The 12,150-nt window shown below is 37.3% G+C and overlaps 1 protein-coding gene across 1 annotated transcript in view; it reads right to left on the reverse strand.

The window, feature by feature from the left end:
• Positions 1 to 12,150, reverse strand: part of N (neurogenic locus Notch protein) — a 40,174-nt gene that overhangs the window by 19,211 nt on the left and 8,813 nt on the right. Inside the window, exon 2 of the mRNA XM_068302268.1 lies at positions 5,859 to 5,955. Within this exon, the coding sequence (XP_068158369.1) occupies positions 5,859 to 5,955 (97 nt within the window). The remainder of the gene's footprint in view (positions 1 to 5,858; positions 5,956 to 12,150) is intronic.

Consider the following 12,150-nt stretch of genomic DNA (forward strand, 5'->3'; position numbering starts at 1 on the left):
TGCTGGTTGCTTCTGTTTGCTTACTCTCTGTAGATGATGTTTCTGCTGCGATAAGCGGATTTTTGGTTTCCTTTGGTATTTTTTTTTTTGTTTTGTCGTGGACGTCGATTTTTATATACAAATGTGTGTATGTATACATAGCATATGTGTGTGTGTGTGTCGTGTGAATTGCACAGCAGCTACGAAACGAAATTAGATACCCAGGAGTTGGAGTTGACTCTAGGCGGCTGGCTATCTGCAGCTGCCGTCTAGGAAGCCATAAGCACAGCAGCACAACAAAGACAACGACTGAATGACTGATCGAGTACCGAACATCGAACTTCGAAGCGACATTAAATCATTTTTATATACATATGTTTATATAGTTATGGAATCCCTTTTGATTTTGTTCATATGTACCTATGTATGTATGTAGTTGCGGTCACTAACTAACCCATTCATTCATTGATACGTTCCGTGAGAAATCTCACCTAAGCATAACCAAAGCTTGGCCAAATTGTGATTATGTTTCAGGTCTTGCCAACCGCAAAAAGATATTGAAATAGTTTTCTCATCAATTCAAATGGAATGGTAAGTGTTTGTGTGTTTGTATCTCTAACCAGTGTTTGATCACTTTGATTAGCTGAAACAACACACAAAAACGAATGCTTAAATTGGATTGAGATCTAACAAAAAATTTTTATGAAATTGAGTTTTGCAGTGAGTTCCTCCTAAGAGGAGAGAGAACGAAATAGTGAGTCTCCACACCAAAAGTGCTCTGCATTGAAAAACTTCTCACATTTCTAAACATGAGGTAGTTGAATTTGTGAGTTATTATTGTTGTTGTTGTCGGTCGGTTTTTGTGCATGTTTTTCACGTGAAAACTCCTAAACACAAAGACCGAAAAGGGAGACGGATAGAGCAATTGGGAGGGGTGGGCAAACGAGAAGAGAAACGAAGAGTTGGCTAGTTTTATATTCTGTTTTGATGACGATATTGGACAGGTGCAACACATACTCTCTCTCCCTCCCCTTCTCTGTACCAAGCAAGAATTTTGAGTCTTTTTATTTCTCGCTCTTTTGTTTTGTTATTTGTTCCTAGCATAGGAAAGGTAAATGAGAAGTGCAAAGAGAAACGGAGAGGGCAGGGGACGGGGCAACACGTGATGCATGCCTAAGCAAATACCAGAGGCACTATGCACACCTCACCCTCACCCCGCCGCTGCCATCGTCGCCGCAGGGCATTTCAGTTCAAATATTACACCAAAAATACATATATAAAAATTTCTTTCCGCTTTTTTTTTCCTAACCATTCATCCATTCCATCCATCTATCCCGTCCCATCCATCTATCCATCCATTTATCCATCTATTCGTCTATTTTCTCGACACACAAAAATTTTCAGCTGCGTTTTATTTTTTGTTGTTGCTTTTGGTGCTGCTGCTACTTTTGGTAATGTTTGACGGTGGAAGGGTGGGGGGAGCGAAGTCAGGTAGAAAAGAGATCTGGTTTGTATTGTTTTCTTTTTTCTTCTTCTTCTTCTTTTTGTATAGATTTCAGGTATGATGAAAACTCGTCAACATGTGAGAATTCCTCTTCTTTTCCCTCAAATTTTATGGAATTTAATGTGATTTGAGTGAAATCGTTGAATTAACTTCAAAACTAAACTGACATACATACATTTGTACATACAAGTGTATAAAAAATCTTTAGTTCATATTAATTTGTTAATCATTAACTAATTTTTGTCACTAATTAGTATTTGCGGCTTCATTAACATGACTGCGAAAATGTTGCCATTCCATGGGAAACTATGAAATAATAATAATAATGATGATGATGAAAACAAACACACACACACACTCACACACACACACAGGCATTAAATTTTCCTCATACATATGTGTTTAGGTTATGTAATAATATATTGCACATACATTTTACTTCTCATTAAAATAATTAAATAAATATTTTCCATTGGTTTTGCTCCCACACAGCACCCATTTGCACCCCCCTCCCGCTGCTCATGCCACTGCTACTTCCACTCTTCTCCTTTGCCTTCGTTTCATCAGAGTCCCAATAACGTTTCGTGAGAATGGGCAACTTAATTGAGTTTCAATAAAACGTTTTAATTTGGTCCGCAAAAAAAAAAAAAACGAACGAAAAAAAATAATAAACTGGCTTAAGGAATTTTGTACGCCAACGCCTTTTAGACGGGGCTAAAAGCAGCAACAAAAACAACACGCAGCAAAAAAAAAGGGAAAAGGGCGCGCAAAATAAAAGCAAGGAGAACTGCGTCTGAGGTGCCATTCACTCTCCCCACTCTCTTTCTCTCTCTCTCCCCTCTCTTTGAATTCGGCTGGACTCTGGAAATGCAGCAGCAGCAGCAAAAATTGAACGAAAAAAAAGGAATGCACAATAAATATTCGCTACGCGTCTCCCTTTTGTTCCTGGCTTCTTTTTTTTTTTTTTTTTTGTTTTTTGCTTGTGTTTTGTAACACAGAAAAGCAATCAAAGCAGGTTGCACAAACAAGTTTTTTTTTTTAGGGCCCTGAATTTGTGGATGAGATGATGATGATAAAAATCGCTAAAAAGGATGCGCGGCAAAGACCAAAACAAAATGGCTGACCCGATAGTTGCCAAACAAAACAACCAAAAATGTGTCAGCAACATCATTCAGCGATTTAACTGTTAAGGGAGTGAGAGAGAGAGAGAGAGAGAGCGAGAGACAGAGATGCAGAAGGAAAATGTACGCTTCCCTTGTCATTTCCTTTCTACAAACACACACAGTGAGCAATCGTGTGGTATGCCTAATGATAAGTTAATTAAAGTAAATTGCACTTGGAAATTCTTTTTCCATTTCTCTTATGCCTTCTTCTTTTTCTTCTACATTAGTTTTTCATCTTCACGAAGAAGCGTGTGAGCCAAAACAGTGGTAAGAAGTAACCAACAAAAAGCATAAACAAAAAGAATAATGAGAAGAAACAGAAAAATAAAAAACGGAAAATTTCCCATCAACAAAACAAATGACTTAGGCAACGAACTTACTTTTTTTGCTATTCATTTAATTTGTTTTTAAGAACAAATTGTTTTTCAAATTAGTCAAACTCTTTCACCATACATCTATCTATACGCATTCAAGCCCAGTCTTTGTTTATCTATGTAAAGTGACTTTTTTGTTGTGATTCTTCTTCATGTATACCATGCACTCGAAATGGCTTATTACAGTCGCCAAAATGTTTCTAAAGTATATAGATTCTTGATCAGCATCAACAGAGACTTTAAAAGTTTCGGATTCATATATTTGGTGAGATTTTTTATTTGGTCTTCATTCGGTGCATGGTATAACGAAGTCGGTGAGACGACTTACTTAGTGCATTTTTGTTTAATTTTCGATTTCATTCCCGTTATCTGAATCACATTCATCCTTACTCCCCCGCTTTTTCACATAACTCAACATAAACTTAAATTTCAACTAGAAATTTTTGTGGGCAAAAATATTTATAATCTGATCTGAGAGGCAATAGACTGACTCATCATTATCATCATATGTATATATGTACATACATAGTTGTAGTGCAAAAAAAAAAATTACAAACAAACAAAAAGAAAAGAAGATCAAAGAGTATTCCGACATGGTGGGGATTTATTATTATTATAATTTTTTTCTTTCTTTTTTGGTCTGTCTCCCTCCTTGCTTGTTTTTGAGCGGGGCTCATTAACATGTCATAAACCGCAAGCATAAGAGCTAAAAAGTTGTTTAACTTTTACCAAAATTTTTCAATCATATTCATTGTTCTTTTATGTAGTGTGTGTGTGTGTATAGGCACTTGTAAAAAGATATTTTCTTTCTATCTGCATATACATAAGTACATAGGTACACGACATTTGACATGGTACCGCAAAAATCCCTCCCCCAAACAACAACGAACAAAAATAAAAAGAAGCAAATCAGATCAGACATTAAAACGTAGTTGTCGTGGCCAAAAAGTCTTCTCTTTGGCTGATCAACTGTAGCAATCAAGTCAATTAAACAAACAAGAGGAGCAGCAGCAGCAGCCGCATGAGGAGCAGGAAGAACGGGGAGGAAGTAGGAGAGGGTTAAAATACCAAATAAAACAGCCAAAAGGAGAAAACAACAAAACCAAACCAAATTTTGGCTAAACAAAAAATAAAAATTGAGCTGCTCTCTGAACCAAATTCCAAAATCAAGACAATGTGGTAAATGGATCAAACGATCGAGGATTGAAATACGAAGAAAATAGTGGGAGAGCGACAGAGAGATAGAGAGAGAAACTCAACTCTAATAGCTCAAAGCTTCAAAGTTCAAGCGATCTTATCTCCCTTCTCATGCCACACAAAACTGAGATCAAGACATGGTGAAACAGCTCAAACGATGTGAAGGAAGCAGAGGAGGAGATCAGAAAACCAAAGAGAAGAGAAACAAGAGCAGGAAAAGAAGAGAAAGACAATCTCCTCCTGCTTGCTGCTGCTGCTCCACCTCCTTCGTCTTTGCCTTCGCCTGTGCCTCCTTCTCCTCATACACATGACCATTGGCTTGATCGTGCCTTTGATGATCAACAAAAACAAAACCAAGAAACACAATAAAAACTACATACAAACCCATCCATATACATGCATACATATATATGTACGTACATATGTATATACCTATATAAAATTAAAGTTGAGTCGGAGCAGACCAACTCCATCCAAGGCAACGTTTTTGAGACGAGAGAAAAATGTCGTAAAATTCCCCAACCCAAACACACACAACGCCAAAGCGATTACACAGAGAAAAGCCGTTCGCATATTTAGCCTAAAAAGCTAAGCGCTTTTATGTAATTGTCTCAAAGATTAAGTTTAAGTCCCCTCCCCCAATCAGAGGAGGAAAAACTGGGAGGCCAGATTAATGACAAAATGGCAAATATAGATACACGACTTTAAATATCAAATCAATATCACTTAATCAATCAATAAGGTCAAAAATGTCGGCATGAGATCTTTCTGAGTGTATGTGTGTGTGCGTGTGTGTAGATGGACTATTAAAGTTTCTCTATGTGTACGTGCTAAAGATGCGTCTGTCTAGATCGGTTACACATACATACACCTGTACCTGTGCATCATCAGCAGCAGCAACAATGTTGCAGTCTCTGTTTCATTTAAATTATGCCACGTCGAACACATTGAAAATTTTGACAGTCAGTCAAAATAGTATACACACGCATATCATCTTCTTTTTCTTCTTCTACTTCGCCGATAATAACTCAGTCAAAAGTTATGCGTTGTGTACGTGCTTGTTGGTTTTTGGCCGCATTTGATTTATTACAAGAAACAAAAAACACCATAGACAAACACACAAAACCCCAACAACAATAAATATAAAAATAAAATGGACAAAAACAAAAAAAAAAAGTCAATAAAAATCAAGCGCAACGAGGCGAGTGAAAATCATGCGAACAAGCGCAAGGCACGAACCCGTCAAGACATTTTTTGTATGATGAACTTCTTTGAAAAAAGATTTGAAAACGATTTGACATATAGGAGGATGAGAAAGGAGGAGGAGGAGGAGGCGTAGAAGAAATGAAATGGAATGGAATGTCGCCATCGTCTTTATTATCCATGTCCAAGTCCAAGTCCAAGTCCAGTTCAGTTTAGTTCAGTTCAGTCAGAAGAAGGCATTGTGATGCCTCATTCTACTCTTTTGTCTCTTTCCATGTCTAGACTCTAGACCAAAAAAAAAAAAAATTTCGTGGTCTGAACAAAGGAAACCCGATTCATTTCATTTTGTCTTTTTCTTGTCTCTTGCTCTCTGTTTGCGTCCTTGGAGACCTCTTTTAATCTCTTCTTTTTAAACATATACATTTTTATTTCACTTACTTGCAATAGGATTTGCCATTTGTGTGCGTTATGCAAGTGCCACCATTTTTGCAGCCCAAGGTTGTGCAGGATACGGTGGCCAGCACGACGGAGGTTTCTGTAAGAAGAAGAGAAGAATAATAGTTGAATTGGTTAAGCAAGTCACAAAGTTATGAAAGGTTAGAAGGAAATCTTCTTGACAGGAAAACTGTCTCAATTTTGTCCATCTAAGGGAGATGGAGACATATGTATTCATGGAATCTCTAAGAAAGGAAATGAGGAAAATAGCACCTTCTATTGGCCAGTGGACAGGACGTAACACAGGGTGTGAATGTTAAGCGAGTTTTCACTGTAGCTCTATGAACAATAAATATCATTTTGTTTCCATTCTCAAATGTATCTTAAACAAAATTGATCTTCTCTTTTTCAATGGTCAGTCAACTTTTGTCTGCAACATCTAAATCCCAGAGTAGTGCATTCCCCACCCCTCTTCTTTCCAATGACTCTTCCCACTATGTTGCTTACAGCAACAACAATAACTAACTACAACTTGTCGCCGATTTATGTCTACTTAACATGCCACATCATTGCACAGACACACACAGAGGAAACAGAAGAGGCTAAAGATGTTTGTGCAATTCTCGTTTTTACTACTATGTACTACAACTATCTCTGTTTGCTTCTTCTTCTCTTGTGATGTCTTGTCTTTCTTCTTGCTTTGCGCATTCTTTTCTTTCTTTCGTTCTTTCATTCTTTCTTCTCTGTTGCCTTTTAAGGGCGCCTTGGCGGCATGTCAAAGTCTCTCGTCAAAAAGTTCACTGCACTTCACTTGAGAATCTAATGACCAACGCTGCAAAAAATATAAATTTAAAAAAAACAACAATAAAAAATAAAATGAAATTATGTTTGTGCAACGAAATCAAACTTGAACATTTTTTTTTCTTTATTTATATTTTTTTGCTTATTCCATTGAAAAAAACGAAGTAGCACACAAATTAAACAAACGAGCCGCAAGCCTAAAAAATATATAGATAACACATACACACATACATACATGCATAGGTTATATACATACATACATACATATATATAATTTAATGTTTGCTAATTGGGCGTGTGGCGATTTCCTGCCAGGCGAACGAAAGTACGACGATCGACGACAATAAGTCTTGATTGGCCCTGGCCCCAGTCCCAATCCCAGCCCCCCACCTATTCAAATCGCTGACGGTGGACGGAACAACAAACGCTTTGTCTTCTTCAAGTGAAATGTGAAGAAGGAGACATCATCAGGGACTGAAGGGTAGGGGTTGGTGTCGGGGGGTCATTTGGGGTGAGAGGCGGACGTGTTTGGGGAGGTGGGGGAGGACAATGAAAAGCCTCTGTGCCTCTTTTGCATACATAAAATGCAAGCACAAATCAGACAAAATTGCCTTGTGCACTGTCAATTTAAGAATGTACACATATCAAGTCGACTACAGGATACCCTTTCCATACATACGAACGAAACATATGTTTGTATGTCCTACTGGCTGCTATATAAAGTGCTGAAGAGCAAAGTACAGTGAGGACTCAGTAAAATGATAATTGAATTGAGTTCGATATTTACTTGGCAACATTTCTGCAATTTTCTACAGTGTAAAACAGTTTTGTTGTTGTTGTTGTTGTTATTGTTCTTCTCCCTCACACTCGTTAGCATTAATTGAACATTTTGATGATCGATGGTTGGAATAAAAGACATGGCATAAATCTCTTTTTATTGTACAACGAAGCTTGATTAACTTGCACACAGATACACACACACGCCACAAGTAGAGAAACTTCAGAGGTTGAGTCATATCTCTCATGTACGAGGGGGACAAGTGAGTGGTGGTATGCATAATATTGCAAAATTTATTTTGATGTATGCAAAAGTTGAGCAACATTTCAAATGTTGCTATACATTTGATTGTCTTCAGTTTTTTCGCAACAATGTCGCCCCGCCGTAGTTCTGTGTGTGTGTTTGTGTTGTGCCACCAGGGCAAACATTATTGAGTTTGTATTTGTATGTGTGCAAACTAATTGACCTCAATTAGTGAGCAAAAAAATGTATAAAAAAAAACAAAAATAAACAATTCAAACAAAAGCAAAAAATTACAAAACAAAACGCATTCCAGATCTACTCTCCTCTACGCCGCCCCTTCTGCTTCCTTTAACACAATTCTACCCTCTCTTATTATCACTATATGCATTCAGATGTACATCATTTTGTGGGTAAACATAATAAACTATCTTAAAGAGTATCCTGTGTCATCATATAAGCTTTACCTTCATTTGGTCGGAAGACCAAAGAGGAATCCCACCCTCATCCCTCTAATTCACCTATCTCAGCCCTCTCCATTGTGAATAGTTAAGTTCTTAATCGGCTAATCAAATTTCAAAAAGTTTGCTTATATTCTCGTTCCTAGTCTCTCTTATTAATTAATCTTTGATATTAATTTGCGTTTACAAACCAATTAAATAAACTTGAGCAATTAACCATTCATTTGTCCAACATCTACTAACACCTACAATTCAGTCGATCGTAGTAGAGGAAGGGGTAGGCAAGGGCGGAGGTGGAGGGATCGGTGCTGATCTTCATGTTTAAGCGTCTGTTAAAACGTTGCCTAGGCAAGCGCATCATACAACAACAACATCGCTGCTAATAATGATAATTTTCAGTTTTCAGGTGTAACAATTTTCCAGTGCTTTTCATTTTCGCGCGGTTAATCACACACACACACACATCAAACAACGATAAAAGCAAAACACACTTTTCACGCTCTATCGATGAAGCGTTCAGTTGAAAAGCCAAGCCAAAACACATGTACTTAAATCTCGGTTACCTGAACTGGCACCCCGCCCCACCAATGTGGTTAATTAATTAAAGCATTTCTTTTTGTCACTGACTTAAAAAAAACAAAAATTAACAGATAACATTACAAATTTCTAGAAAACATAAAGAAAACGTCCTCAAATGTATTTAAACCTCAAAGTTAAGACCAACGTAGTTTCGATTATAGGGTATCCAAGTAATTCAATGAAGAAATCTTTGTGGATATGTAATCATATCAGCTTTTGCGGCTTTTTCTACAGACGCATTTCAAAAACTGGCCAAATATTTATGACTTTTTTCTAAAATTTCCTTAGTATGTATGAGTAGAGAAAGAGAATCTCCAAACCAGGGCCAGTTTTTAGGCCAATTGAAAGTCCGATTTTGTACGTTAATTTAGGGCCTTTTGACCTAACGTTGTTCTGTCACTTCCTTTTTTCTTGAACCACAAAAGTAAATAGAATTTCCCATCGAATATTTAACCTTTCATTAAAATTCCCATTAAAAATAGTTCGTTTTCGTCTCACACCTCACAAAAATTAGTATTTCCAAGTAAAACAAATTAAATGCCTTCCGTCTCTTTCGGACGCCCACAGGCTAGGGAAAAGCTGGAGCTGTTTCAGTTTCAGTGGCCTTTTAAAATATTTAAGATTCACCCCTTTGTGGAGGATAAATATTTATACAAAATATTGCGAAATACTTCCATTGTATTTAACATTAACATTGCAGGCATGCATAGACTTGTTACATTTTGAAACAAAGATTAGGCCAGCTGTGGCCTGCCGCCTGAGAAAACGCATTTAAGTCGTCAGAGACTTTTTTGTTTGTGCTGATAAACTACAGAAGAAGGGGGAAAAAACAGAGAATTGGATTATCTATGGCCATGGACGAAGTTTGCATACCCTATCAAAAGACTACCTAAGTGTATCTTAAAAGCCAAAGTGGTAGACCGCCCCAAATAGCGGGCAATTTTATGGCCACGTCAAAGATATCGATTTAATTCTTAATTTTCGACCGAAATCTGTCTGCATGTCGAATAAAGAAGGAATACAAACTCGTGCTTCACGAAATCAAACGTACCTCTTTATGTAAGGGTAGAAAAATTAGTTTGTGACTACGAGGAGGCTCAGTTGGGGGCAGGGGAAAGCGGGTGTCGAGTAATGACTCTGATAAGCAAAAATCGCTTCTGGTTTTGCTATAATTTATTGCAAATTAAGGGGTACTCCTGACTGCTGATATATCCTATATTTACACATGTATATCGTGAAGGGTAAATTGGTGTATTAAAGTCGTTAAAAATCGATATAATAAGGCAGGACATGGTGAATGTGTATGTATGTATATACTCCTAAGGAATTGAGACCTCAGATTCAGATATTTCAAATCTTTTTTAAATATCTCACTAAATATTAACCAGCATTGAGATCGTTAGGGGTGGGAAGGACCCACTTCTTTTTTAAGGAAAAAGGAAGTAATCAACCTTTGGGTAGACAGTCTATAATGTGGGTCGGGAGGAGTAGAATTGCCCTGGTTAAGAGACAGACAAAATCAAAAACTGTACATAAATCTGCAATCTGCCGCCTACTCTTAGAAATAAGCAATAAAAAGAAAAACAACAACCAAAACCAATATGGAAAAACAAAACAAAACAAAAATACACACAAGCTGAAAGAAAAACTGAATGAATTTGCATTACTTTTTGTTGTTGTTTTTTAATCGTCAAATGACGACGACGAAGCTGCTGCTGCTGTTGTTGTTGTTGTTGGTGGGGCACTTTGTGAGCCAGCAGCGGCGACGACAGAGAAGAAAAGCGTGAGAAATTTTTGGCCGTGGTTTTGTTTTTGTTATTTTTTTTATTATAGTACATGTATGTATGTATTTGTTTTATGTTTTGTTGTTGTATCGTAGGTTATATTGTTGTCGCGCTGCTTTTTTGTTGCTTATTATTATGCTGATATCGTCAGCTTTATTTCTTCGTTTCTCTCCATCTCTCTTTCTCTGCATGTCTCTCGTGCTGTTTAGTTTTTGGTTAAATTCACATTCGTTAAGCGCCACTTTTAATATAAAACTTGTGGCCAAAAATTAAATTATCTTAAAGATGTTAACTACTCAACTGAATGAGTAGAAGAAGGAGGAGGAGGATTAGAAGAACATCCTTTTGCCCTGAGGGGCATGAGTCCCCTTACAACAAAATTTCATTCAGTTTTGCGACGCAAATCGGTTTCTTGACCCCCCTGATAAGCTTCATCATCATCTGTCCAGCAGCAGCAAAGCATGCATATCGCATATAAATACATATATGTATGTAAGTATGTGCATATATATGTATCAATATATAGCTCTATATAACTCATCTGTCCATGGATCCGCACAGATCGTTATGACCAAAAAACAATAAAAATGTTGGAAATGGGAAAAGAAATTTGTTGTTGTCAAGTGTTAATGAAAAAAGTAGCTTAAAAGAGTTGGAGAAGATCGCTATGGTTCAGTATGGTAAAGGTTTTAGTAGGAGGACAGAGTGGGGGAGGGTACAGGTCGTAAAACGTATGTACATATTACATATAAAAACACGAGTACACACACACGGAAGAGTGTGGGAACCGGAGACCGAAGGAGAGAAGTAAGAAAATGAACTTAGTATCTCGCTCTGCCTCTCCCTCTCTTTGTTTTGTTTGTTTTTTTGTATTTGGGGTATGTGGCATGGAAATTTGTTGTGCTTTTCAGTGTCTACTTCTTTTTCTTCATCATCATCATCTTTGGTTGCTTGTATTCAGCTTTGATAGATTAGTGGGCCACTTTCATAGTCTTTGTCTTCCTCTTCCTCTTCGTCCCCGTCTCCGTCTGCGCCTTTCATTCGCATCTTCTTCCTCTTCTCCTATCATCATCGTTGTCGTCGTCATTTACGATAGCAACAGAGTTCAGAGTTAGTGGCTGGCAATGGCTTTGTCCCCGCCCGTCGTAATTCATTATGGACATGCCTAAGCCATAATTGGTTCATCAAGTTTTTATCTTCTTTGTTTCGTTACCCAGTTCAAGAAAGGTATACACGAAGACAGATGCCTACACTGCCTTCTTAAGCCTATTAGTTGAAAAAATGCTTACATAAGTTAATAGTAAAATTATTATTATTTACTAAACTCAAGAATATTCTCAAATATTCTCCTTCTTTTTATTGGACAGACTCAAAATTATTGACGCTGCCGTAAAAAATGATCACTTGCTCTTTTTTGTTTTACTCATTTTATTCACTGTTCAGTTGTTTTAGTTAGTAAACAAAGAAGAAAGTGAGCAAAAAAGAACAAAAATCAATGGAGATCTGCAAATACAATTTAGCCCCAAACATCGAGTCCTGAATGGAGTCTGAAATTGAAATTTCAGGGGGGATACGGACACCCTGGACCCCCTTGGATCCGTTCCTGATGAAACCTGACTGAAATTGAATGGATCGCAATGTGTCTTCTCTCT

This window comes from Drosophila tropicalis, unplaced genomic scaffold (assembly GCF_018151085.1).
Source record: "Drosophila tropicalis isolate 14030-0801.00 unplaced genomic scaffold, ASM1815108v1 contig_952, whole genome shotgun sequence".
NCBI classification, from domain to species: Eukaryota; Metazoa; Arthropoda; class Insecta; order Diptera; family Drosophilidae; genus Drosophila; species Drosophila tropicalis.